The sequence below is a fragment of the Capra hircus genome (assembly GCF_001704415.2).
Source record: "Capra hircus breed San Clemente chromosome X unlocalized genomic scaffold, ASM170441v1, whole genome shotgun sequence".
In the NCBI taxonomy this organism is placed as follows: domain Eukaryota; kingdom Metazoa; phylum Chordata; class Mammalia; order Artiodactyla; family Bovidae; genus Capra; species Capra hircus.
This window is the reverse complement of record NW_017189516.1, coordinates 38,200,672-38,228,109: the sequence shown is the minus strand read 5'-3', so window position 1 is coordinate 38,228,109 and position 27,438 is coordinate 38,200,672. Positions and strand designations below refer to the sequence as shown.

General features: G+C 35.9%; 1 protein-coding gene across 1 annotated transcript in view; it reads right to left on the bottom strand.

The window, feature by feature from the left end:
• The window catches only part of DMD (dystrophin), a gene marked incomplete in the record, with an annotated part of 2,117,027 nt that overhangs the window by 561,823 nt on the left and 1,527,766 nt on the right, over positions 1-27,438 (bottom strand). Inside the window, 1 exon segment of the mRNA XM_018043695.1 lies at positions 5,820-6,009. Coding sequence (XP_017899184.1) covers positions 5,820-6,009 — 190 coding nt within the window.

Here is a 27,438-nt window from a genome sequence, read left to right as displayed (position 1 = left end):
GTATTCTGAAAATGACTATACTACCCAAGGAAAATTACAGATTCAATGCAATCTATCAAATCACCAATGGCATTTTCCACAGAACTAGGACAAAAATATCTTAAAATTTGTATGGAGACATAAAAGACCCCAAATAGCTGGAGTAATCTTGAGAAAGAAAAACTGGCTGCTTTCTCTTCCTAAAACAATTTCTCCTCTTTAATTCTGCAACTTTGTGTAGGCATCTGGTCATATCAAATGGTAAGCAGTCAGTGACTCCTTACTGTACCTCACATTTCCCCCTCAGCTCTTCCTCCCATAATCTATTGGGTTGTCCAAAAAGTTCATTTGAGTGTTTCTGTAGGATGTTACAGAATAACCTGAATGTTTGGCTAACCCAGTGCATCACAGTGTTAGTTTTTACCTCCAAACAGCTCACATATATGTTTCCTTTGTTCAGCCTCAACATCTTAATGGTCATTTATTGGTTGGAATATTACAGAAATAACTTTCTAACTTTTATTCCTGGATAGGTCTTGTATCCTTCCAATTCATTCTCCTTATAGTTACCAGAGCGATCTTTCAAAAACATAAACATAAGGTAGGTTATTCCATTTCCTTGCTTAAAAATATGCTGTGACTTCTCATAGACTAAAAATAGTCCAAACTCTTAAACATAGGTGGAAACAAGGAGGGGAAAGACAGCTAACACATACTGAGCGATTTGAGTGCAATGCTCTGCCCCTCTGGTGGGCGTTTTACATGTATCCTATCATTTATTTCTCACAAAATTCTGTGAAGCATTACTTTCTTTGTACAGAGGGGTATAATTGAGACTTAGAGGTTAGACAACAAGTGGTAAAATACATGATCTTTGTACCTACAAGGCTCATACTCTATCTACTCTATCATGCTGCCTTTCTACATAATTTAGCCTCAGCTGATCTTTTCAGTCACATTTCTTATAATAATCCTACCCCAGCCATCCCAGCCATAAAGAAGTACCTTTTGATTCTCAAACTACCCAACCGTCCAGGACTTTCAATATGCTGTTTCCTATGCCAGAAATCCCTTTTCAACTCTGCATCTAGCTCACTTCTGACACATTCTTCTAACTTTCTCTAAACAGAAGTTCTCAACCTTGGCTGGACAGGAGAAGCATGGACAGGACATGCTATGATCAATGCAGTTTGATTTTCTAGGGGTAGAATCCAGAAATTAGCATTTTAAAAATCTTTTCCAAGACTGAAAAGCAGTGTTCCAGGTGAGTTTCCTGGAGACTCTGGCAAGCTTAACTTAATCATCTTCTGTTTTTATTAGACCCTGTCTAGCCCTCTACTGTAACACTCATCACACTACTAGAATTTTGTCATAGTGTAACCATCCTCACCTCTGGAATGTAAGCATCCCAAAGGCAGAAATCATACTCCAATACAAAAGTTTCTGAATATGTGCTACACACTAGCCCAGTATGTACACAAATACATACACATGCATATGCAAATAGTTGAAACCAAAGCTTCACAAAATAATACTGACTCTTATTTAAGAGGGATAGACTCTTGTTATTTTTCTATTCTACTAATTTTATTCCTTTCTGTTAAAAAATATGAATTGATACTCATTAAATTGATTATGTAACCTAGTTCTTTGAACTATGCTTGAAAAACATCCCTCTAATTATATTTGTAATGCTAGTCCTAACCCCATGCTAGACATCTAATGGTGTTTAATAAAGATTTGATAAATTAATCAACATTTTTATGGAAATTTAATACATATGTATATAATATATGCATACATTTATATGTTTTGCATATTATAAAAAATGGCAGGCAGATATCACTAGGCAAAGTAAAAACATCAAAATAAACTTTCATAATCTTTGGACACCAAAGTAGAAAGATTAAAAAATACATGTAAAACTCAATTCAAAGTATAGCAACAAAAAAGGTTGCTATATATACAAAGGGTTTTCTTTTCTTAGAATTAGGGATACTCAGATTACCTCTCTTTTCAAATGCACCAACAAATGTGACAATCTCATTTATTCAGGATACTAATTTTGCTATTGAGGTTGCATTCTTCCTTATTCCTTTGGAATTAATCAGTGGGCCAAAATATATTGTGAGCAACACTGAAGAAGCTACTTTCCCTCAATTTCAACAATGTATTAGAAATTTAAGATAGCTTAATCAAGTTCCAGGTATATTCTGCTGTACAATTCAAAATTTATCAACCTTTTCTCTCTGGAAGTATTTTGTTTAGTAGAAGAGTTTTTCTATAATGGCTGGAGGAGGTTGGGAGGAGACACAGGTAAAACAAATGAAATTAGAAGAGGGAGTCAGTTGAGAGATATGGCCTGAGACAGGAACCAGATCACAGATGAGGGCATCTCAAATATTAATTGCTCCATAGTCTCTCTTGCTGAGAAAAAGACCCTAATGATCTTACCTTTATGACCATCTCTCCCCACTGCACACCCATCCCCACATACCTTCTTTACAAGCTGCTATTACAATGATCTCTTAGGGGAGCTTAGAGAATCAGTTAAGATTGGTGAAATTCTTGTGAAATATTAGCAAAGGTGCAGAGTCTACCCATTTTCAGTTGGTTGCCAATAGTTCTATGTTAGCGCTTGGAACTGTGGCCATCTTTACCAATTCTCTGAGGGCCAAAGTAGGAAATGCTTTGGACACAGGAAGAATCTGACACAATTATGAATATAATTCTTCATTTTAAGAATAAATTTGTAATTTAAAACTTTTCAAACTGTCACTTCACAGGCCTCTATATGGCATGCTGTAAAAATACATTGGCTTTATGATGTCAGTTATACTGTCAGAAATACCAATACTGTATAAGAAAAGATCTCCGTATCCTAAAGTACAGGGACAAATACGACCTTGCTTCTATTTATTTTTTTGACCTTCCTTTTAATAAGCAAAATAAATAACATTATTTTTTCTCATATAAGGAAGAAACTTTAATGGCTTTCTGAGTGGAATTAATCAGGTTAATTCTATTCAGGAAGCATATGTTTCATAATACATGTATGCTTATCAAACCCAGGAATTATAATTATTGCTGGGAGAATTAAACATCCTATGAAGTGGGTGATAAGCAGTGATAGGCAGTCTAGCAAGAGCTGGAGTCACCATATATAGAAAAACTGATTGACAGCCATAGAGAAAAATCTATTTTGTGAAGGTTTTCACCCCCGTCTCCATTCTGCAGCATTTGTATAAAGTAAAACATCACTGCTTTGGGTTGGATAGATATATTGGGATCTGCTGGGAAAGCTGATGTTCTGGCTAGGCATTTGGAATTTCTTTTTTAATATGTAAGCACTATTCTTGCTATCTATCATGAATCATACAAAGAATATAATGCTACCAGCTTCTGCAAATGAAGTGAAAGGCATACCATTACACTTGATTCCTTCACACGTATTATAGAACATTCCTTTTGTTCAAAATTAAAAAAAAAAATCTTCGGGGGGGGGAAAGCAAACACTTCCATTTAGCTGAAATATTGAAACTGCATGTAATTTCCTAAGGTATGTAGTTTTATTTATTTTCAAGCTGTTGCTTTTAAACCCCAGTATCTTGATTCAGTTCTATCAGCTGAAATGTGCTGTTAACAGTAATCAATAGTTTCAGTAGTTTAGAGTTTTTACCATGACATCTTCAAATCTTTCATCAAAAGACCATTATTCAGCCATCTAACTGAAAATCAGAGCTGGCTATAAATGTCATTCCTATCCATAAAATGTAGTTTCAACCTCAGGCAAGTGGAATTTATAGAAGACACAATATTAATAGAGGGAATGAGAAAATGGTCTCTGTTTTAAAATAACATTGGAATCTTAGTACTATTATAATTAAGAGAAAAATGGTATGTCTAAGGTTTTCAGGAACTCTAAGGGAATTTTACATGGTTTTTAAGAATAAATAGATTTTTTAATGAGTAATAGAGAATAAGCTAAGAAAATTTCCTCAGCATAATTTCCAACTGTTTTTGAAGAGATTAGAAACCTAAGCACAAAATGCACTTTATTCTCCACACTTTCATAATAAACATAGTTAGGAAACACTGCCATTTTTTCCTATTGATTCAGAATCTTGCAGTTTCTCATGATAAGTTTCAGTATGAATTTTTGTTGTATAAGTACTGTAGATACAAATATAAAATGTATAGGAGATAGATGGATGTATTCTTGTTTTGTCTTCAACAATACTTATCCATGAATTTAAGAAATATTTTATTAAATCCGTATTACAAAATTGAGTCACTGGAACAATCTTTAATTTTGAAAGGAATCTGCTAAAAAACAATCCACTTGAAGTTTTACTCGTTATTTACCATAGCTGATGGGAATGTGCGAATCCACATATTTAAAACTCTAGGGTGGCTTTATGGGCATTTACAAGGCAAGATAAATTTTTTAATGAAAGAAGGCAATGGCAACCCATTCCAGTATTCTTGCCTGGAGAATCCCAGGGACGGGGGAGCCTGGTGGGCTGCCGTCTATGGGGTCACACAGAGTCGGACACGACTGAAGTGACTTAGCAGCAGCAGTAGCAACCATAAGTCAAACATGTTAGCAGCATATTTTCTAACCATTTAGCTAAGAATGACCAAAAAAACAAACCTTACACTGCATTTACATCCGCAAGCCATAGGAGATACCTGTGTAGAACAATACCTGGCTTTATCTATGCAAACTACCTCCGAATGATCAAAGTAACTCAACACACATTGTGAAGGAGCAAGTGGGGTCTGAGGAGAATGATCAAGCAAGAATGAGGAATTCAAGAAGCTATGAGCTGCCACTGTCATCTACTCTATATACAAAGTAGATCAGATCTCATATCAAAAGAGAAGAAAAGAAGGAGAACAACAAGGAGAGGGAGGAGAAGAAACTTTCCTTACTATGATTTGATTTTGGAATTATTTTTCAACCTGGAATGCACAATCACTTTTTTTGCCATAATTTTAAAATATTAAAAAACTGAAGTTAGTCCTAAAAATGGGTCATATATTCGAACACCCCAAAGTTTCTTTGTGGTACTAGTAAAGTTCTTATTTCAAGTCGGAAAACTCAACTCTACATAATCAAACTCCAATATAGGTCAGGGAAAACTCTATCATGTCCCCTAAGTATTTAAATATCAGGAGCCCTCCTGAACTATAGAATATGATTCACACCAAGATTTCAAGTAAATAAAACAACCTGAAACTTCTGTTTTTGCTGTTTATGCATATGACATTTTATAGCAATAATTTTTGTTTCTAGGAAAAACAACTGTCTGAAAATTGTGTGATCATTAACTATGACAAAGTTAGCCATCTCATTTTTATTTTCACAGATTATGTTAGGAGGAAAGCTACAAAAGGCCAGATTAACATTTCAAAATGTATTGGAAAGTAATGAAGGGAAACTGATTCAGTTAGCAACGCTAAATAAAACAGACAATTCATACAGATGCTTTTCCTATAAAATATTAAATAAACACTCAAAAATGGCAACTTTTTCAAATTTAATAAACCAACACCTAATTCCTTTTCTCTGAGCAAAGTTTCTTCTTATCAAAGCTCCAGCTTCATGCGCAAATTTTTCCTGGTCAAAACCACATACTATTTAGAAGACTGGGGTGTTAAATGAAATAAGAAATGATTTTTTGCTTCTCCCTCTTTCTTCTTCTAGCCCCAAAGCCTAAATATATAAGGCCACATAAAACCACTATTTTTGTCCACAGCATATCAAATACAAGGACAAATGCTCAGGATTCTTTGGCTGAATTCACAAGTTATAAAAGTAGAAACGCTTGACTTACCTGCCATTGCTTCATCAGCTCTCTTACTCCCTTGGAGTCTTCTAGAAGCCTTTCCTTATGGGTGGCATCCTGCAGGACATTGGCAGTTGTTTCAGCTTCTGTAAGCCAGGCAAGAAACTTCTCCAAGTCCAGGGGGAACTGTTGCAGTAATCTATGAGTTTCTTCCAGAGCAGTCTCTCGCTCACTCACTCTGCAAATGAACAAATGTCCAGATGCAATTATCCTCAAATATCAGAATGGTGCAGCCAGTGAATCCCACAAAAAGAGCAAAATCAAAGGTACTAAATCATAACATTGCAACAAATGTGAGTTGCTGCTAAAACTCCACTTGAAAGCATCAACCACTAGAACAGGATGTGTGTGTGTGTATTTGGACTTTTAGACTTTTGAAAGTTCATTTTCCAAAAAAAAAAAATCTTTGTTTTAAAAAACATTTGACTTTTGGCTGGTCAATTTTGAAAGGTTATTTTAATAGGTGGTAAAAGTTGAAACTAATCTCTATAGGTAAAACCCTAAAATCCACCATGCCTACCTTTAATGTTACCTGAGGCAGGGAACCTTGATTAAATAGGCCAGGAGAAATGCAAACCTACAATGGAAAGTTGAACACTGGAGGAAGAAGGAGAAGGGGACTGGAGAACAAAAGCGAACAAAAAGATTAAGAAGTAGAAAAACTACATATTTCATAGCAAACACTGTGCAAAATGTAATCTGCATAACATCAGCATGTTCTGATAGTTCTAACTATTGTATTAGCTTCCTTTTGCATTACCTGATGGTCATACAACTAAGAATATTTTCCAAAAGAAAAATTGTACGGGTAATGGAGAAACTGGAGCTTAAAATCCAGACATATTGGGTTCAAATCCCAGTGTCCTCCTCCGAGTGTGATACAAGTTATTCAACCTCTCTGATTTCTCATCTGCAATACATGTTGTTGTATTGATGAGACTGAAAATACAACAGTGTGTGTGAAGCTGAGTGCCTCACACATTATAAGTCACATATTATAGTTGCTCAAAAATGTGAATTCCCTATGCCCACATTCTATTCTCATTTCTCTAATCTTATAGAAGGAATGAATCAAATTCCCTAATGACACAAAAATCTACAAAAGAGCTATTCATATTTTCTGACAACATATATAATGCATGTATTGTGGATACACACACGTATGCCCTCAGCAAACATCTACGTAATAGTAACTTGGGAAGGAAAATTGCCTGAGGCAGTAACAGCCCCATCTAAAAAGATTCAGGTAAATTTTTTCTGCAATAAGGAAATTAGTACTCTATTTAAATATCGTATTTACCTTCTATTACTACACAAACACTTTCTCGGATTCAACATAAGCTAAAAATGGATTTAAAAAAAACTGAACACTTGAATATGATACACACTGCTTGTTAAGATGTGATTGTCAATAATTATGCAAAACTGCAATTTATTTCAGCAGCAACTTTATCATGGGATGTGCAAACCAGGCAATAAACAACTCTTGCCGAGCCAGCGGCAGCAAAGCCCCCGGAAGAGCTGTTTATTCATCATGGGTGAGGTTTTTGCTGAGCATACAGTCTTCCACAGTGTAGTTTTGGTGCTCATACTGGATAAAAATCTTCTGTCTGCATTAACTGGTGGAGAGGAGAATAGGTTTATGAGGGTGCAGCAACTGGAAAAAAGGAAGCATTGCACTAAGCTATTTATCAACTCCTAAATAAACTTGAATACCGCATAACTGAAAGGTAGCCTGGTGCTCTGGTTGGGCAAATCAGTTAAATCTCGTGGAGTTCAATGGCTAGCCTGAACTGCTAGTTCCTTGCTTACTAATTTTCAGGCAAACTATCAATGCAGGGAGAAAGAGCAAAGTATCTTTTATTATTTATTCATTTATTTAGTAAGATTTAAAAATTCAGAACCGTTGTGACAAAACTGAGAAACGTAATGTTATAATCTAGTGTGAAACATACAACATACAGGTTGAAGCCTGTGTAATTGCTAACGTTTGACCATTTCTGACCAACAAATGGGGCAATTTCAGCCAGTGCTAGCTAATATTTTAGGTTGGCTTGTACACTAGAAATCACTAAGATTTACTCCACTTCTAGCTCCAAATCTGGCATAGAAATAAGCTGTCACATTGCAGGAGACAAATGCAGGGTTAGACACTGATGTATTTTCTAACATACTCCAAAGTCACACAAAATAAAAGGGGCAGTGTGAAACTCCCTCGTGGCAGAGAATTAGATACTGTGCATTTTATTATCAGCTTCATCATCATGATGAGCTGTGTTTGATGCATCCCAGCTTCTCTAACCTTAAAGAGAAACACCACTTACCCTTGGCTTCCAGAGAAAGTAACTAGTAAATAACTTTCGAAGAGTTATTTGGAAAATGTGATGCGCATAAATCAGATGAAAGTGTTCTACCGAGACAATGAGATTTCCAGCCCAATCCTCCCACCAAGTTTGCTGCTTTGTAAATTAGGCCCTTAGGGAAGAGCAGTAACTCTTTCAGGACAGTAAGGCACCGTTTTCCTAAACAACACCCTTGTGACCTGAAATATTGACAACATTGGGTTGAATATTTTCTAATTTGGAAGTACCTTAGACAAAATTCAGTGGCAGCAATGGCAGGAAATCTCTTCAATCAGAGGTGAGACTGTTATCTCTGGCTTGTGTGGGAGATTTAAGGCTGCATCCTTTTTCCTGAGATCCATCTATGCACACTGAATTCTTAAATTTTAATTGTGCTAAGTCCAGACTAGATGAGTCGAAGGTACTTGTATGCCATATTTGTGCATTCAAAATAGTTCTGAATATATACCATACTTTAAAATTTTCCATAATCATATGCCTTTAAATGACATCTATGATAAATAAAAAATGTAGCAATTAGAATCATAAAGTAATAAAAAAATTACCTAGAACAAAACTAAAGACTCGAACATAGATTATTATTTTTTAATGATAATATCCAGGTTATCAAATTATGAACCATGGAGAAAATTTGGCATGAACTTTAAAGTAACAATGACCAGATTATCATAAAATAGTAATAATGCTTTACAAATATAATTTACTGCATCAGTTAAGTACTTTTTATATAACAAAATTTAATTATCAGCAAGTCCAGGTATAGAATGCACAAAAATAGCTGAGAATTTGATGATATGTGGAATGGGATGCTGACTTCAAAAGGTTTTATTTCTGTTCATAAGGGCACCATACACCATTCTCCATAGGTAAATATAGGCAGTGTGGTACAGTGGTTCTCAAAGTACGCTCCATAGCCCAGCAGTATCAGTGCCATCTGAGAACTTATTAGAAATGGCAATTCTCAAGCCCCACCCAGATCCGCTGAATCAGAAATTCTCTGTGGAGTCCAGCAAGCTGTATTTTAATAAGTCTTCCAGGCAATTCTGATATATGCTCAAGTTTGAGCATCACTGATGCTGGAGAGACCAAACTTTAAGAACTACTGGTATAGTGGATGCTGTGCTGGGATGTCCAGACTCCTCTTTCAGGACTGAAGTATGCTTTGCTTGCGTAACTCACTGAAGCTATGAGCCATGCCATGCAGGGTCATCTGAGACAGACAGGTCATAGTGGAGAGTTCTGACAAAATGTGGTCCAGGGGAGGAGGGAATGGCAGACCATTCCAGTAATTTTGCTGTGAGAAACCCATGAACAGTATGGAAAGACTGAAGGCAAAAGGAGAAGAGGGAAGCAAAGGATGAGATGGTTGGATAGCATCACTGATTCAATGGATATGAACCTGTGAAATATCTGGGAGACAGTGAGGGACAGGGAGGCCTGGCCTGCTGCAGTCCATGGGATCACAAAGAGTCAGACATGACTGACTAAGCAGCAATGTGTTTTGCTTTAACTCCTGGGAAAGCTGCTGGATGCAGGCAGGTTGCCTCCAATGACTGGTTAATGTGTGGACTTTTTATTAAAGTCTAGCCCCCTTGCTCCAGCTTTGGAAAATTCAGGGGGGGACGGGAGGGGAGGAGGATTGATCGATGCTGAGGTTACAAATGAATCAAAGCCCAGCTTTTCCTTCTGCCCTATCCTGCTTCTTTCCCTTTCTTCTCTCACAGGTATTCATCCTGAGAGCACTCTACCAAAAAAAAGAAAAAAGAAAGAAAGAAATTCCTACACATTAATCACTTTCTCAGAATCTGACTTCTGGGTAACTTGACCTGCTGAATTGCCATACTAAATAAAACTTTGAAAAATATACTTGCTAAAAAATGTATGTGAAGAAATATACAACCACTTGCACAGATTGTGGTCACAAAAGGAGACAGGATGGAGGATTCTCATACTCAACAATTGAGCCTGAAGAGCTACTATACCTTTGGTTGCCCTTTAAGGAGATCTATAGATAAGCCATTATCACCAGTTAGAAGCAAGAATCTACTGAAAGGACAAAGTGTTGGAGCTTAGTACAACCCCCCCACCTGCACAAGTCTGCATAAAGTGGAAAAATCACAGAAGGCATGTCTTCAGCATCTCCATTTTCTTTTTAAGAACTGATTATCAATGAGGCAATCAGAGTATACCCTGATCCTTCACACACACACACACACACACACACACACACACACACACGCATACACCCACACCATGGTATCTCTGAATAAATCTCTAAGACTCCAGATTTTTATCTAAGTTGAAAATCACTAATTTGTTATGGGTCAACCTAATACATAAAAAGCAAAAAAAAAAAAAAAAAAAGGGAAGCCTGTGACTTTCCAAGGTAAGGCTGAAGAGCTTAATTAACATATGGACAATATTCCATGATTAGACATATGCAGGGATGATAGTCCATCACTGCACTGTATTAAATGATTATACACACACACAAATACATATATACACATTATATATAAGCAAACAGAAACAAACACATTGAATATTTTTTGGGGAAAAAAAGGCTCAATCTGATATTTTCCCCAGATGTTTCTGAAAGTGTGACCAACTGGGGAAATTCACACCACTTGGTCTTCTGCTAAGTAACATTTTCATCTGTGCCCTGGTATTATCAGGAAGTAACCAAATAAAACACTCTCAATCTTTCCTTCCTGGTTTATTTGCACTTTAACAACTATCATTTCCTATGATAGTTTTAGGGAAAGTATTACAGGATACTTGTTTTTTTGTTTGTTTGTTAGTTAGATATAAATCAGAGAAAATGAGTACCTTAGCAGCAAGCACTTGGACTTTAGGCCAAACACTACTCATAGAGCCAGAGATAACCTGAAGTTCAAATTCTCTGTAATCATAACAGATTCTACTGGTTTGCTAGCCAATGAATTAATTTTGCTTTTGTTTAAAAAATAAGTCTGTACTGTATTTTCATGGGGCAGCTAGAATTTATTACCTATGGCTATACAACAGTTTGTAGGAAGGATTCCTTTTAATCTCCAGCAATTCTATTGGCAATGTGCACTAACGAAAAGCATGAATCTAAGCAAAATCATTCAATAATGCTTGGACCAGTATCCTATTCATTCCATTTCTAGCAACAATTCTAAGACTATGGCTTTATGTGTCTTTGGAAAATATCTACTTAGATAGATGACCCAGAAGGGTTCTGGCAACTGAGAGAATGTTTCTCTTTTCTCCTCTGTTACTGAACTCTAAGGTGAGAAAAATATTCTGTCCTTTTAATGTAACTATTGACACAGAGTATGAGATGAAAGCTCTAAGCTAGCACAGAAAATAAATTTAAAATCTGTTATCTACAGAACTCTTCAAAAATTTAAAAAGTATGTTCAGATTTATTCTTTCACCATTTCATAAGTTAACCTCCCATTTTTTTTCTACCTACAGTATGTTTGGTTTCTTCATTTGCTTCCAGCTGGCTGTTTCATTCTGTCCCACTGACTTCAACTTCCATACAGGTTATCTTTAAACCTGAATCTCATTCTTATTTCCACATGCCTACCAACAACTCAAGCATTAGGTGATGCATGCACCTCGTCTACATGTATTATGTGCCAGGATTCATGCGTGGTGTTGGTGACACTAAAGTCAGTGAGACATGGACATGGACTTTGACATTTAACACATTCAAGTCTGGTGGAGGAGACCGATATTTAGATATTTACCTATAGTTACAATATGATTCATGACATGAGTTTGGGACATGAGTTTGAGCAAGCTCTGGGAGTTGGTGATGGATAGGGAAGCCTGGCGTGCTGCAGTCCATAGGGTTACAAAAAGTCAGACATGACTGAGTGACTGAACTGAACTGACAATGTGATTCAGGTTGTAGTTCAACTGGATTGCCTAACAGTAGCTTGAATATAATATGCATCACACTGTATTCATGAACTTCTATGTCAATTTCCTTAACAAGTGATAAATCTATCTTTTTTCAACACATTTTTTTTCCCTTTTCTTATCAAAGGAAGTGGGGATCATTGCTGGGCTTTATCTCAAAATACAGCGATGGATGCTCAACAAAAGTCTGCCTAATTGAATTAATTTTCATAACAATCAGAAATCTTTTAGATATATCTCATAGGTCATTGTTAGTTTCATTTTGCTGTTGGGAAGACTGATTCTGAGAGAACCACAGTGACTTTCCCAAAGTTGAACCCAAGGAAGTGGTGGAATTAGGATTATAGTTCAAGCATTGAATCCTGAAAAAGACGGTTTTCTAACTCTGAAAATGGATATTAGTGTCCACTCCTCTCTGATATATTCACGGCAGTCGTTAAAAAAAAAGGAAAGTGCCAGAAAGTTTATGCCACTGAATCCTGGCCTTTGTTTTGGAGCAAAAACTCATCTCTTTGTTATTTGACCATAGGAGCCATCACTGCAACATATAGAAACCTACTGAGAGGGAATCCACACATGTAAAGATATTCTCTCACTCCAACTACAGTAGAAAGATCTAGCTGGTCTCTGTTTCAAAACAAACAAACAAGCAAATCCATTTTCAATGCAAATTTGCTGGTTTGCCATTCACTGACATATACATCAAAGAGGTTTTCATCCCCTCTCTCCTGAGGTTTGGTACTAAATTACTCAAACACTTCAGAGTTAATTGGAAACTATGACCTAAATGTTCCCAAAGTATTGCTGATTACTTCTCAGAAAACTCATTCCCATCTTTTCACCACCCCAGACAACACAGGATGACTTTTTAACATGTGCAGAAGCAACATCCTTGCATGGAAAATAGATTAGTTCTCTAAAGATAAACCATAGCTTTGAAGCTAGCTATTTTCTTCAAAGATACAGACATTTTAGTGAAAAAAAAATCACCTGGACTTTATATTTGGATGGAAAGAGAATATAGGTATTATCAATCATGCAAGAAATTTTAAAATACACATTCCAACTCTTATTTTTTCACTCTATGGGCATTTTAAAAATTGAGATTTGCACAATATATCATTAGGGAAACAAGCATAATTACATACTTTCCCCAAAAGTATTGGGATATTTCTTAAAAGAAATCAGGAGACAGCAGTAAAAATGTACTTTGTACTGTTCTTTGCATTGCTCACTTCATTTGACTTGTGTTTCAGACATTTATCACTGAGAAAAGTTGATAAAAATATACAAAATATTACAAACAAGTAGTATTCAAGATATATATATATATTTTTCCTACCTTGGAATATTAACAAAGAGATTAACATTCTTTAGTCTAATATCTGTATTTTATATATATTTTTTACTGATATAATACCTTAAGGTAAAAGACATTTAGAAAAATGTACATTGATACTGCCATCCAGAAAAATATAAACTTAGATTAGGGTTGGGTTTATAACTGGATACAATTTCTACTCTTAATAAATTCTCTATGATTTGTATAATGTGAATCTTTAAGTCAATTTTGGTCACTTATAGTGTTAATCTCTTTAAAAGATGTATTTTCCTGTTTTGATAAGATAGATTGAGTAGCTTTCTTCTCTTCTAAAAGCATACATGAAAACTAGGATAGAAACCAATTTAAAACATCATCTCTTGGAAGTCTCATTAGACTGCAGTCAAACAAATATATATTCACATCCTCAATATCTTAGAGAAAAAGAGAACAGTAGATGCTGTTATATAACATTCAGAAGACAGCAAGGCAAGTTGGTTCAGTTTTCTACCATCAAAAGGCAAACATATAGCGATTCCCTTTAAAAGGAAAAGAAGGAGTTAAAAACATATCATCAGCTGATTATATGAACTTGCAGTACAGGTCTCTCAATGGAATTCAGAAATAGGAATGATTTTCATAATTCCTGATATAAACTCCAAGTTATAGTCTCTAAATATTTGCGACTTTTATTACCTAGTTCCTCACTCAGCACTCTCTTGTGGTTAATAATGCACTTTTGAGAGTCCTTTAAATTCAACATTTATTGCCATAGTATTTTGCACTAAAACAATGCTCTTTAGTTTTCGAGCTTTTCCACATATATCTTCTTCTTTGATATGTTAAACAACTTGATGAGGTTAATGGGGCAGGTTGTTATTATCAGCAACATTTTATAGATGAGAAACATGATTTTCTGAGAGGCTGGGCAAGTTACCAAAGTAAGTGGCAAAACATGAAACATCTAATCTAGTCTGCTCTGACTTTACATCTCAAGGTACATTTGTCAATCTCCCTGTGAGGTAAATATAAAGGATATTCAGTTCAGTTCAGTTGCTCAGTCGTGTCCGACTCTTTGTGACCCCATGGACTGCAGCACGCCAGGCTTCCCTGTCCATCACCGACTCCTGGAGCCTACTCAAACTCATGTCTATTGAGTCGGTGATGCCATCCAACCATGTCATCCTCTGTTGTCCCCTTCTTCTCCCACCTTCAATCTTTCCCAGCATTAGGGTCTTTTCCAAGGAGTCAGTTCTTTGCATCAGGTGGCCAAAGTATTGGAGTTTCAGCTTCAGCATCAGTCCTTCCATAGTACTATTTTCGAAAGCTCCTTACTTTCTGTGATTATTATAAGAATTCAGATTATGGTGTATATTTGTGTGAAGACAAAAAAAGATTATTCCTTTGTTTATCATCTTCACTTGCCATCTAAGAAAACTATTAAAATGAATACTGCACACTGGATTTGAAGTAGGTTTGAGGATTTTAGCATTTTAAAAGAGGGGATTGTGGGCAGTAATAAAATATTTTTATTCTTATGAAATAAAAGAAAATTATAATACATACAGTTGTGACCAGAAATCTGTATCTTTGAGAAATGTTTTACACTAGAAATATCTAACAGGAACACCAAACACGTCACACATTCTTTCCTAGAAATTTTATGCTAAAAAATTTTAATAAGACTGGTTGAGAAATGAATTAATCTCTCAAAGCGACTCTGTCTTGGTAGATTCTAAAAGAATTGCCCTTGCTCTTTTCATCTTGAATCCTTTTAATGACTCAGATATGATTTATAAGACTTGTAGGATTACAAATAACTTGAGCTAGTTAAAATGAATGATCAAAATAAAGATTTAAAGTTTCCTACTTTCTCACTATTAATTATTATGGGGAGAAACTACATTTAAAAGAACTAGATAATTTAGAATATATTGATGGCCATCTATAAGATCAATTCAAATTTATGAAGAATAGTCAAACATTAATGATTTATTTTTTCAATTAAAATTATAACACTAAAGGAATCACTCTGAGAGCTGCACATGCTTTTAAGAATCCTCTTATTTATGATTATATCACTTACAAAATGTCTCTATATCTTTATCATCATCATCCATCAATATCAACTTTTTGTTAATCCCTTGACACAAGGCTTCACCCCACAGTTCCTAGTATTTAATAGACACTCAATAAACCAAATTAAAGTCAATGAGCCTACTATGAACCGGGCATAGCTTCTAAAAGTGAGAATGTCCCAATTCCTCGTTTTTAAAATACTTACAAATAGTAATTATTTCTTGATGTAAATTTACTGAATAATAGTTTATATTTGCATATAATTTTAAAATTTATACATTACTTTCACCTATACTGTTTCAGCTGAACCTCAGAATAACTTGTGGATATCTCTTGTTATAGTAGAATTGATTGTATAATAGACTATCACTCAGTTATAACTAATATGTTTAAAAATAAGAATAAGCAATCCTGTGACCAAAATTATGTTTCCCTTTGTAGAAGCACAGATATTAAATCTTTGGAGCTTATATCTTTCATCAATTTTTTAATTAGCAGTGAAAGTGAAATGGTAGGCTATTTCACTGGGCAACATGTCACGTTTGATTGTCAATGACTGAATTTCTGCTATTCTTACATGAAAACAATTTATTTTTTGAAAAAAATTTACTCCTGCAAGGAATGTTAATTCAATATATTTTCAAGTGCATTGCAAAAAGAAAGGGCAAAGCAAACAATAACTTCTGTCAAGATGAATCCATTGTTTTGGCAAATTTTCTGATAGCCTATAAGTTTGAGCCTGGTCTAGAGATAACATGTACTGAAAGGGACTGAAAGGGTCATCCTGTTCAAGCACCCATTTGGCTCCATCAGCCAACGTACTCCTCCCTTCCCTGTTTTGCATTATTCATAGATTTGAATGGATGTCCTCTCTGTAGCTCCATTCAGATTCTAACAAAAACATCCAGCGTGGGAATTCCCTGGCTGTCTAGTGCTTAGGATTCCATGCTTTCACTGCTTTGGGCCTGGGTTCAATCCCTGGTTGAGGAACTAAGATCCTGCAAACTGTGTGGCGTGGCCAACTAATTAATTGCTCAATCAAAGGAAGTGTTCATCTACTTTAAAAAACAAACAAACAAACAAACAAACATTCAGTTTGTCAGGGATGAGAATAGAACACTATAGCACAGCACCAGAGATATTCCCTTGCCGCTTAACACTAATCTTTTTTTTGTTTTCTTTTCTTTTTTTAAAACCTTAATTCCAGACCAGGGATCGAACCCGGGCCCCCAGAAGTGAAAGTGCCAAGTCCTAACCACTGGACCACCAGAGATCTCCTGATACTGACCCATTAATGTACATTCTTTGTGTAAAAGCATGAAATGGTTGCTAAACCATCCAATTTGCCTTGCATCTAACCAGTATTTCTCCAACTTAGTCATAGGAATATAATGAGAGAACCTGTCAAATGCCTGATAAAATTCAAATAGATGGCTGCATTTTGCTTACCCATTGAAGAAACTTCTTCAATGAAAAAAAAAATTTTGCCTCAAACATATAGATAATATATAGATATTTTTAAACTGATTGTGTGTGTATTTGTTTTACTAAATTACCTGATTAGTCTCTTCAAGAAATGGGTTTATATTTCTTTCACAGCCTCCATCTAAGAAGCATTCATCATGGTAGCTACAGTAATATCTTCTATGATTTTAACACAGAATTCAACTGCATTTGTCAACATCTACTTAGAAGTTAATTAATATATCTCTGAGATGAATGTCATTATCACCCTTTTGTAGAGACCAGGGCATTTACTAAAGATGGTGGAAATAGATTTTTTTTTTTTTTAATTTTTTGGCAATTTATTTATTTATTTATTTATTTATTTTAATTTTAAAATCTTTAATTCTTACATGCGTTCCCAAACATGAACCCCCCTCCCACCTCCCTCCCCACAACATCTCTCTGGGTCATCCCCATGCACCTGCCCCAAGCAAGCTGCACCCTACGTCAGACATGGACTGGCGATTCAATTCTTACATGACAGTATATATGTTAGAATTCCCATTCTCCCAAATCATCCCACCCTCTCCCTCTCCCTCTGAGTCCAAAAGTCCGTTATACACATCTGTGTCTTTTTTCCTGTCTTGCATACAGGGTCGTCATTGCCATCTTCCTAAATTCCATATATATGTGTTAGTATACTGTATTGGTGTTTTTCCTTCTGGCTTACTTCACTCTGTATAATTGGCTCCAGTTTCATCCATCTCATCAGAACTGATTCAAATGAATTCTTTTTAACGGCTGAGTAATACTCCATTGTGTATATGTACCACAGCTTTCTTATCCATTCATCTGCTGATGGACATCTAGGTTGTTTCCATGTCCTGGCTATTATAAACAGTGCTGCGATGAACATTGGGGTACATGTGTCTCTTTCAATTCTGGTTTCCTCCGTGTGTATGCCCAGAAGTGGGATTGCTGGGTCCTAAGGTAGTTCTATTTGCAATTTTTTAAGGAATCTCCACACTGTTCTCCATAGTGGCTGTACTAGTTTGCATTCCCACCAACAGTGTAGGAGGGTTCCCTTTTCTCCACACCCTCTCCAGCATTTATTGCTTGCAGATTTTTGGATCGCAGCCATTCTGACTGGTGTGAAGTGGTACCTCATTGTGGTTTTGATTTGCATTTCTCTAATAATGAGTGATGTTGAGCATCTTTTCATGTGTTTGTTGGCCATCCGTATGTCTTCTTTGGAGAAATGTCTATTTAGTTCTTTGGCCCATTTTTTGATTGGGTCGTTTATTTTTCTGGAATTGAGCTGCAGAAGTTGCTTGTATATTTTTGAGATTAGTTGTTTGTCAGTTGTTTCATTTGCTATTATTTTCTCCCATTCAGAAGGCTGTCTTTTCACCTTGCTTATATTTTCCTTTGTTGTACAGAAGCTTTTAATTTTAATTAGATCCCATTTGTTTATTTTTGCTTTTATTTCCAGAATTCTGGGAGGTGGATCATAGAGGATCCTGCTGTGATTTATGTCTGAGAGTGTTTTGCCTATGTTCTCCTCTAGGAGTTTTATAGTTTCTGACCTTACATTTAGATCTTTAATCCATTTTGAGTTTATTTTTGTGTGCGGTGTTAGAAAGTGATCTAGTTTCATTCTTTTACAAGTGGTTGACCAGTTTTCCCAGCACCACTTGTTAAAGAGATTGTCTTTACTCCATTGTATATTCTTGCCTCCTTTGTCAAAGATAAGGTGTCCATATGTGTGTGGATTTATCTCTGGGCTTTCTATTTTGTTCCATTGATCTATATGTCTGTCTTTGTGCCAGTACCATACTGTCTTGATGACTGTGGCTTTGTAGTAGAGCCTGAAGTCAGGCAAGTTGATTCCTCCAGTTCCATTCTTCTTTCTCAAGATTGCTTTGGCTATTCGAGGTTTTTTGTGTTTCCATACAAATCTTGAAATTATTTGTTCTAGTTCTGTGAAAAATGTGGCTGGTAGCTTGACAGGGATTGCATTAAATTTGTAAATTGCTTTGGGTAGTATACTCATTTTCACTATATTGATTCTTCCGATCCATGAACATGGTATATTTCTCCATCTATTAGTGTCCTCTTTGATTTCTTTCATCAGTGTTTTATAGTTTTCTATATATAGGTCTTTAGTTTCTTTAGGTAGATATATTCCTAAGTATTTTATTCTTTTCGTTGCAATGGTGAATGGAATTGTTTCCTTAATTTCTTTTTCTACTTTCTCATTATTCGTGTATAGGAATGCAAGGGATTTCTGTGTGTTGATTTTATATCCTGCAACTTTACTATATTCATTGATTAGGTCTAGTAATTTTCTGGTGGAGTCTTTAGGGTTTTCCATGTAGAGGATCATGTCATCTGCAAACAGTGAGAGTTTTACTTCTTCTTTTCCAATTTGGATTCCTTTTATTTCTTTTTCTGCTCTGATTGCTGTGGCCAAAACTTCCAGAACTATGTTGAATAGTAGCGGTGAAAGTGGACACCCTTGTCTTGTTCCTGACTTTAGGGGGAATGCTTTCAATTTTTCACCATTGAGGATAATGTTTGCTGTGGGTTTGTCATATATTGCTTTTATTATGTTGAGGTATGTTCCTTCTATTCCTGCTTTCTGGAGAGTTTTTATCATAAATGGATGTTGAATTTTGTCAAAGGCTTTCTCTGCATCTATTGAGATAATCATATGGTTTTTATTTTTCAATTTGTTAATGTGGTGAATCACATTGATTGATTTGCTTATATTGAAGAATCCTTGCATCCCTGGGATAAAGCCCACTTGGTCATGGTGTATGATCTTTTTAATGTGTTGTTGGATTCTGATTGCTAGAATTTTGTTGAGGATTTTTGCATCTATGTTCATCAGTGATATTGGCCTGTAGTTTTCCTTTTTTGTGACATCTTTGTCAGGTTTTGGTATTAGGGTGATGGTGGCCTCATAGAATGAGTTTGGAAGTTTACCTTCCTCTGCAATTTTCTGGAAGAGTTTGAGGAGGATAGGTGTTAGCTCTTCTCGAAATTTTTGGTAGAATTCAGCTGTGAAGCCGTCTGGACCTGGGCTTTTGTTTGCTGGAAGATTTCTGATTACCATTTCAATTTCTGTGCTTGTGATGGGCCTGTTAAGATTTTCTATTTCTTCCTGGTTCAGTTTTGGAAAATTGTGCTTTTCTAAGAATTTGTCCATTTCTTCCACGTTGTCCATTTTATTGGCATACAACTGCTGATAGTAGTCTCTTATGATCCTTTGTATTTCTGTGTTGTCTGTTGTGATCTCTCCATTTTCATTTCTAATTTTATTGATTTGATTTTTCTCTCTTTGCTTCTTGATGAGTCTGGCTAATGGTTTGTCAATTTTATTTATCCTTTCAAAGAACCAGCTTTTGGCTTTGTTAATTTTTGCTATGGTCTCTTTTGTTTCTTTTGCATTTATTTCTGCCCTAATTTTTAAGATTTCTTTCCTTCTACTAACTCTGGGGTTCTCCAACTCTTCCTTTTCTAGTTGCTTTAATTGCAGAGTTAGGTTATTCATTTGACTTTTTTCTTGTTTCTTGAGGTATGCCTGTATTGCTATGAACTTTCCTCTTAGCACTGCTTTTATAGTGTCCCACAGGTTTTGGGTTGTTGTGTTTTCATTTTCATTAGTTTCTATGCATATTTTGATTTCTTTTTTGATTTCTTCTGTGATTTGTTGGTTATTCAGAAGTGTGTTGTTCAACCTCCATATGTTGGAATTTTTAATAGTTTTTCTCCTGTAATTGAGATCTAATCTTAATGCATTATGGTCAGAAAAGATGCTTGGAATGATTTCGATTTTTTTGAATTTATCAAGTTTAGATTTATGGCCCAGGATGTGATCTATCCTGGAGAAGGTTCCATGAGCACTTGAAAAAAAAGTGAAATTCATTGTTTTGGGGTGAAATGTCCTATAGATATCAATTAGGTCTAACTGATCTAATGTATCATTTAAAGTTTGCGTTTCTTTGTTAATTTTCTGTTTAGTTGATCTGTCCATAGGTGTGAGTGGGGTATTAAAGTCTCCCACTATTATTGTGTTATTGTTGATTTCCCCTTTCATACTTGTTAGCATTTGTCTTACATATTGCGGGGCTCCTATATTGGGGGCATATATATTTATAATTGTTATATCTTCTTCTTGGATTGTTCCTTTGATCATTATGTAGTGGCCTTCTTTGTCTCTTTTCACAGCCTTTGTTTTAAAGTCTATTTTATCGGATATGAGTATTGCCACTCCTGCTTTCTTTTGGTCTCTATTTGCATGGTATATCTTTTTCCAGCCCTTCACTTTCAGTCTGTATGTGTCCCTTGTTTTGAGGTGGGTCTCTTGTAAGCAGCATATAGAGGGGTCTTGTTTTTGTATCCATTCGGCCAGTCTCTGTCTTTTGGTTGGGGCGTTCAACCCATTTACGTTTAAGGTAATTATTGATAAGTGTGATCCCGTTACCATTTACTTTATTGTTTTGGGTTCGAGTTTATACACCCTTTTCGTGTTTCCTGTCTAGAGAATATCCTTTAGAATTTGTTGGAGAGCTGGTTTGGTGGTGCTGAATTCTCTCAGCTTTTGCTTGTCTGTAAAGCTTTTGATTTCTCCTTCGTATTTGAATGAGATCCTTGCTGGGTACAGTATTCTGGGCTGTAGGTTATTGTCTTTCATCACTTTAAGTATGTCTTGCCATTCCCTCCTGGCCTGAAGAGTTTCTATTGAAAGATCAGCTGTTATCCTAATAGGAATCCCCTTGTGTGTTATTTGTTGTTTTTCCCTTGCTGCTTTTAATATTTGTTCTTTGTGTTTGATCTTTGTTAATTTGATTAATATGTGTCTTGGGGTGTTTCGCCTTGGGTTTATCCTATTTGGAACTCTCTGTGTTTCTTGTACTTGGGTGATTATTTCCTTCCCCATTTTAGGGAAGTTTTCAACTATTATCTCCTCAAGGATTTTCTCATGATCTTTCTTTCTGTCTTCTTCTTCTGGGACTCCTATAATTCGAATGTTGGAGCATTTCATATTGTCCTGGAGGTCTCTGAGATTGTCCTCATTTCTTTTAATTCGTTGTTCTTGTTTCCTCTCTGATTCATTTATTTCTAGATGGTGGAAATAGATTTTAACTGCAGTGATAGTCACAGAATATTTAAAGACTTTTCTAGACAATCAAGTAGATGATAAAAGTTTGCTGATTTCATTAGTCATATAAAATTGCAACTGGATCACCAAGAAAGAGGTTAGGTTTTCAGAGAATATTGTTATTTCATTAATCAATAGGTCAGTTCTCATCATGAAAAAATATTTAACCAAATTTTAAAGACAACACAACAGAGGCTTTCTGGAAACTGAGGGACAGTTTTGATTAACAGAGTGCTTGAAGAGTGCTACTGGCATTCCATGGGGAAGGGCTACAGATGGTAGATTCCATGAACAAAACACTGTCCAAAGACCCACAATACTTTTCTATTTCTCTTTGGCTGTACCCCACAGCATGTAGGATCTTAGTTCCACCACCAGGGATCAAACCCAAACCCCCCGCATTGGAAGTGCAGAGCCTTAATCACTGGACCACCAGGGAAGTTACCCTTTTGAATGTCCAACTAGACACTCATGTAGGGCAAGACCCTGTAAACCCCTGAACCTAAAACTTAACTCAATTTTACATACATATATAAAGTACTTTTGTCAAGATTGTAATAGACACTGGAATTTTCAGAAAAGGAACTGAAGTGAACGTCACTCAGTCATGTCCAGCTCTTTGCAACCCTATGGACTATACAATCCATGGACTTCTCCAGGCCAGAATACTGGAGTGGGTAGCCGTTCTCTTCTCCAGGGGATCTTCCCAACCCAGGGATTGAACCCAGGTCTCCCACATTGCAGGTGGATTCTTTACCAGCTGAGTCAACAGGGAAGCCCAAGAATATTGGAGTAGGTAGCCTATCCCTTCTACAGAGGATCTTCCCAACCCAGGAATCGAACTGGGGTTGCCTGCATTGCAGGCAAATTCTTCACCAGCTGAGCTACTAGGGAAGCCCAACTGTCATGAAAGCCCAAGGAAAATTTTACCTAGTGCTGTTAAGGATTTTGTTAAAAGTTGTTTAGCGTTTTGGAAAATTACACTATGGATGGCCAGTGCCACTCACAGTATTTGAGTCCATATACAACACACTAGTGTCACTCCATAGTGGTTGATATTGCATTCACAGTGTCGTCAACTAGAACCTTCACTTGTGTTCTAGTGTGATCCTGACTGAACTGCTCCATACTGAAAGACATATTATTTTATTATAAATGGCTCGTATTTCTCTTAAAAATAAAACTTACAACATCATTTTTTAAAAGTGTCTACAGGTAGGATATATTATCTATCAATTTTAGTTTATGACTATAAAGAAGGTGTTACAAAGTATTTGTTATAAGAAAGGAACGGGTTGGCATTGGATCTGAGGAGGTTGAAAACCACGGATACAGAGCTACAGGGACATTTCAAGATGAGGATATTATACTGAAAATAAATAGAAATTTTAAGGGACAGAATGAGAATATTTGCACTCTGTGTATCCAATCCCTGATCCTAACAGCTCCACAGAGAACAGAATTGTATTTTTAAAATTGCTTGCTTTTACAGGCAGCTGTGACTACCAGTGAATCAGAGGTCTACTTCATATACGGACCTGAATTAAAAACAGCCAGGCCTTCAGTTAGTTCAGAGCCCAGGTTCTTGATTACATTTGACACAATAATCATCATCATATCTTAAGACTCAAATCAGCCTGACAGTGCTCAACTCAGGGTTGCTTCTCCCAATTAGCTGAAAATTGCAGCCCAGCTCATCTTCTAGGGGAGAAGTTTACATTTACAATTTTACTGTGTTGAAAAAGCAATGAACACGACGGAAAGAACAAATCAACTTTCTAACTTATACAATAACTATTTTAAGTTCACTAACTCTGGAAAACCTGTTTTCACAGGAATGAAAAAGTATAGACTTTTTTTTTTAGAAAAGCTACACAAAGTTTAACAGAGTCAGAGTTTGGACTACAAATGGGGGCATAAAAACGCATTGTAAATATTTAAAAAAAATTGTCTCCCCCCCCAAATTATTTTCCAAATGAGCTTTCAAAAGGGACAGTCTTTTATGTAAAAGATATATTAAAATAATTTGCAATTAGTAGATAGGTACCTATCATTTGAAAATGAAAAGTTTCTAGATATCAAGGTCCTAAGGAATGAATTTACCATAAGATGCTAACTGGAGAACACTGTTAGTGTGACATGAGTATTATTCTATGTATCTGGTTCAAAATCATTTCTCTATTTCTAGGGTAAAATAATTGAGGAGGCTTTTGTGTATTTTATTTTCCTAATTATGATACCTTTTGACCTGGATCAAGGCAGTTTGCATATACTATGGAAAAAGTGTACAATAGCAAGGTAACCTCACGTCATGTCAGCATTTAGATGGCTGTGCTGAAGATCTGCTCAGAGGAACAGCACTCTGATATACCATTTTCTAAGCGGATAAAAGCTTAGAGTCAGAAGACAGAAATATGAGACGAAGACTGAGTCTAGAAAAGTAAAAAAAAAAATGCCGAGAAGCAGAAGAACTGGAAAGGCAAGAAGATGTTGAAGGGGCCTGAGACAAGGATTTTCCAGCCACCAGGGATGGGGAGATACCTGGGCAATAACAGGAATATAAGACCTGACAAAATGTGAGACCCACTGGAAGTAACTGCTGAAAATAATGGAGAAACCATGGAGGCTGAAGTGGAGATCTAAAGGAATAGGGAGTGAGGGAGGCAAAGATGGGGACAGGAGCACAGAGAAGTGACAGAAGTAACAAGAGAGGAGGCATATTAAAGGCAGTGCTTCCTTGAGTTTTATTTTTCCCAAACATCCTTATTCACCCAAAGGTGAGCATTTCTTCTAAGACAAACCACGTTATGAATATTCTTAGTTTTTTGGATATCCCTAAAGAAGAGATAATATCTTTCTTATACCACAGCTATACTTACATGGGATTCAGGATGGATTTTTAAAGAGTAGTTTTTGATGCAAGTTTTAACCATTGTGTAGGAAAGACATCAAGGCTGAATGAATGAGTGTTCCTTTATTATATACATTCATTTACTATATATATACTATGCACACATGAATGCTCAGTCGCTCAGCCGTGTCTCACTATAACATCATCTAAATTATTTTGCCCCAAATTTTTATGATACGAATTATTGGGAGAGGATAATGTTAATGCGTATCAATGAATTAATTGATGTCTTTCTCCTTTAAGATTAGTCAACAATCCGAGTACTGCTGAGTATTATAAGCAACTTTTCCATAGACTCTGTTTTCTTTTGGAAAACAAAGTTCCCATTTTCTGTTGTTTAGAGTAATTAAATCTTTGAAGAGTTTGTTTTTGAGCTTTAGGGGAAAAAAAAAGTCCTCAAGTAAGCCAGCATTCTTGAAAATTATCTAGAGAAAACTATACATTCACGGTTTTAAAAACAACACCATCCGCTGCTAGTATCCTGAGGCAAACATATACATAGAAAAGTTTGGCAAAAATAAAAAATAATAAGAGATAAGCTTTAGTAATGAAATCAACACATTTTATTTTAGCCTGTCATTACCTCAGTGTGTTTTTTCAAATTCTAGCAACCAGAGTAATAATGAAATGGAATCAGAAATCCTTCGAGGGACAACTACTTAAATTATGGATACCAAGTTGTAAAGTGTCTGGCTCATTCTAGTACTGGCATGAGCTTTCTGGAAAAAAAAATGCTCTTTAGATTTTGCCATTTAAATAAGACCCTTAGTGATTAATCAACTGATCTGCTATAGTTAGTTTTAAGGTATATGCCAGTGATAGTGATAGCTCTGATGGTGGTACAACACTTTATTTTTTTTAAATATAAATTTATTTATTTTAATTGGAGGCTAATTACTTTACAATATTGTATTGGTTTTGCCATACATCAACATGAATCCACCACGGGCGTACACGTGTTCCCCATCCTGAACCTCTCCCCCTCTCCTCCCTCCCCGTACCATCCCTCTGGGTCGTCTCAGTGCACCAGCCCCAAGCATCCTGTATCATGCATTGAACCTGGACTGGCGATTCATTACATATATGATATTATACATGTTTCAATGCCATTCTCCCAAATCATCCCGCCTTCTCCCTCTCCCACAGAGTCCAAAAGACTGTTCTATACATCTGTGTCTCTTTTGCTATCTCGCATACAGGGTTATCATTACCACCTTTCTAACTTTAAAACCCCACACAAGTAGATTACTGAACAGTCTGGTCACTTTCCTATTAATGTTCATTCAGGTAAGTGTAGTTATGCTACACTTGTTCTTGCTCGCCACAGAATGGGAGTTAAATTTTTGTTAATCCAAGTCTTATTTTGCTCTATGAGTCCTGTGAGCATACAGAGATAAAATTCCCCACATCACAATCCAGGCGAGGAGAGGCGAGGCCTGTTTACAGGACTGACAATGAATGAGATGGCACCTCTAGGAAAGAGGAATGCCATTCAGCATGGCCATGCTGCTGAGTGTGATCTATCTGTTCACCTGGTGTTAGTGAAGTGGCTGAATTTAATTTCAAAAATGTTACAGTGATTACTTAGAAATAATTGGCTCCCCAAGCAACTTTCAGAAGTTGAGCCCAGCTCTTTAAGTCCCTGCTGTAATGATGGAAAACACAGAGTTTATGGCTACTCCACACCTCTGAGAGACCACTGTGTATGTCATTCATGCACTTTCTTCAATAAATGTTGTCAGCAGAAACAAATAATTTGTGGATAAGCTTTTTTTCTTTTTCCCCTTCTTGTTTATAACATTTGTATCATTATATAACTAGATTCTGGGACTAAGTTTAATACTTTATCATTAAGTAGTTTGAGTTCTTGGAGGAAAAAATGACTGTCTCTAGAGGATAAGTTGTAGTTCATTATCCTATAAAAATTAAGTGTTTTTGATTGGCACATATGTATCTGATTTTTCATTTGAAAGTATGAACATCATAATTTCTCCCACCTGATCATGTTTTTCCTGGAGCATATATTTTAAAGTAGCTCTTAAAACTTGCAACGTGCAACATAATTATTTTAATCTTCATAAAAAAATGATGCGCTAAAAATAAAAGTATGGGTGTAGCCTTGGTGTTAGAACTAAAAATACCGCATATTTGTTTTGTGAGTGGAATATGTACTCAAATGACACAATAGTAGTATTACATAAGTGTGTAATAGTAATTCTACAAAGGGCACATTAAAAAAAAAGTCTTGGTTATTAACCCAGTGCAAGTAAATTTAAAATTCTATAGATTCCCTCATTAAATTATAACAGTATGGAAAATTCTTCGTATATATGTTAGAAGGAACAAAAGCTAGTATTAGTAAATATTATGTCTGTCCTTAGAGAAAAAGATATTATTACTATACA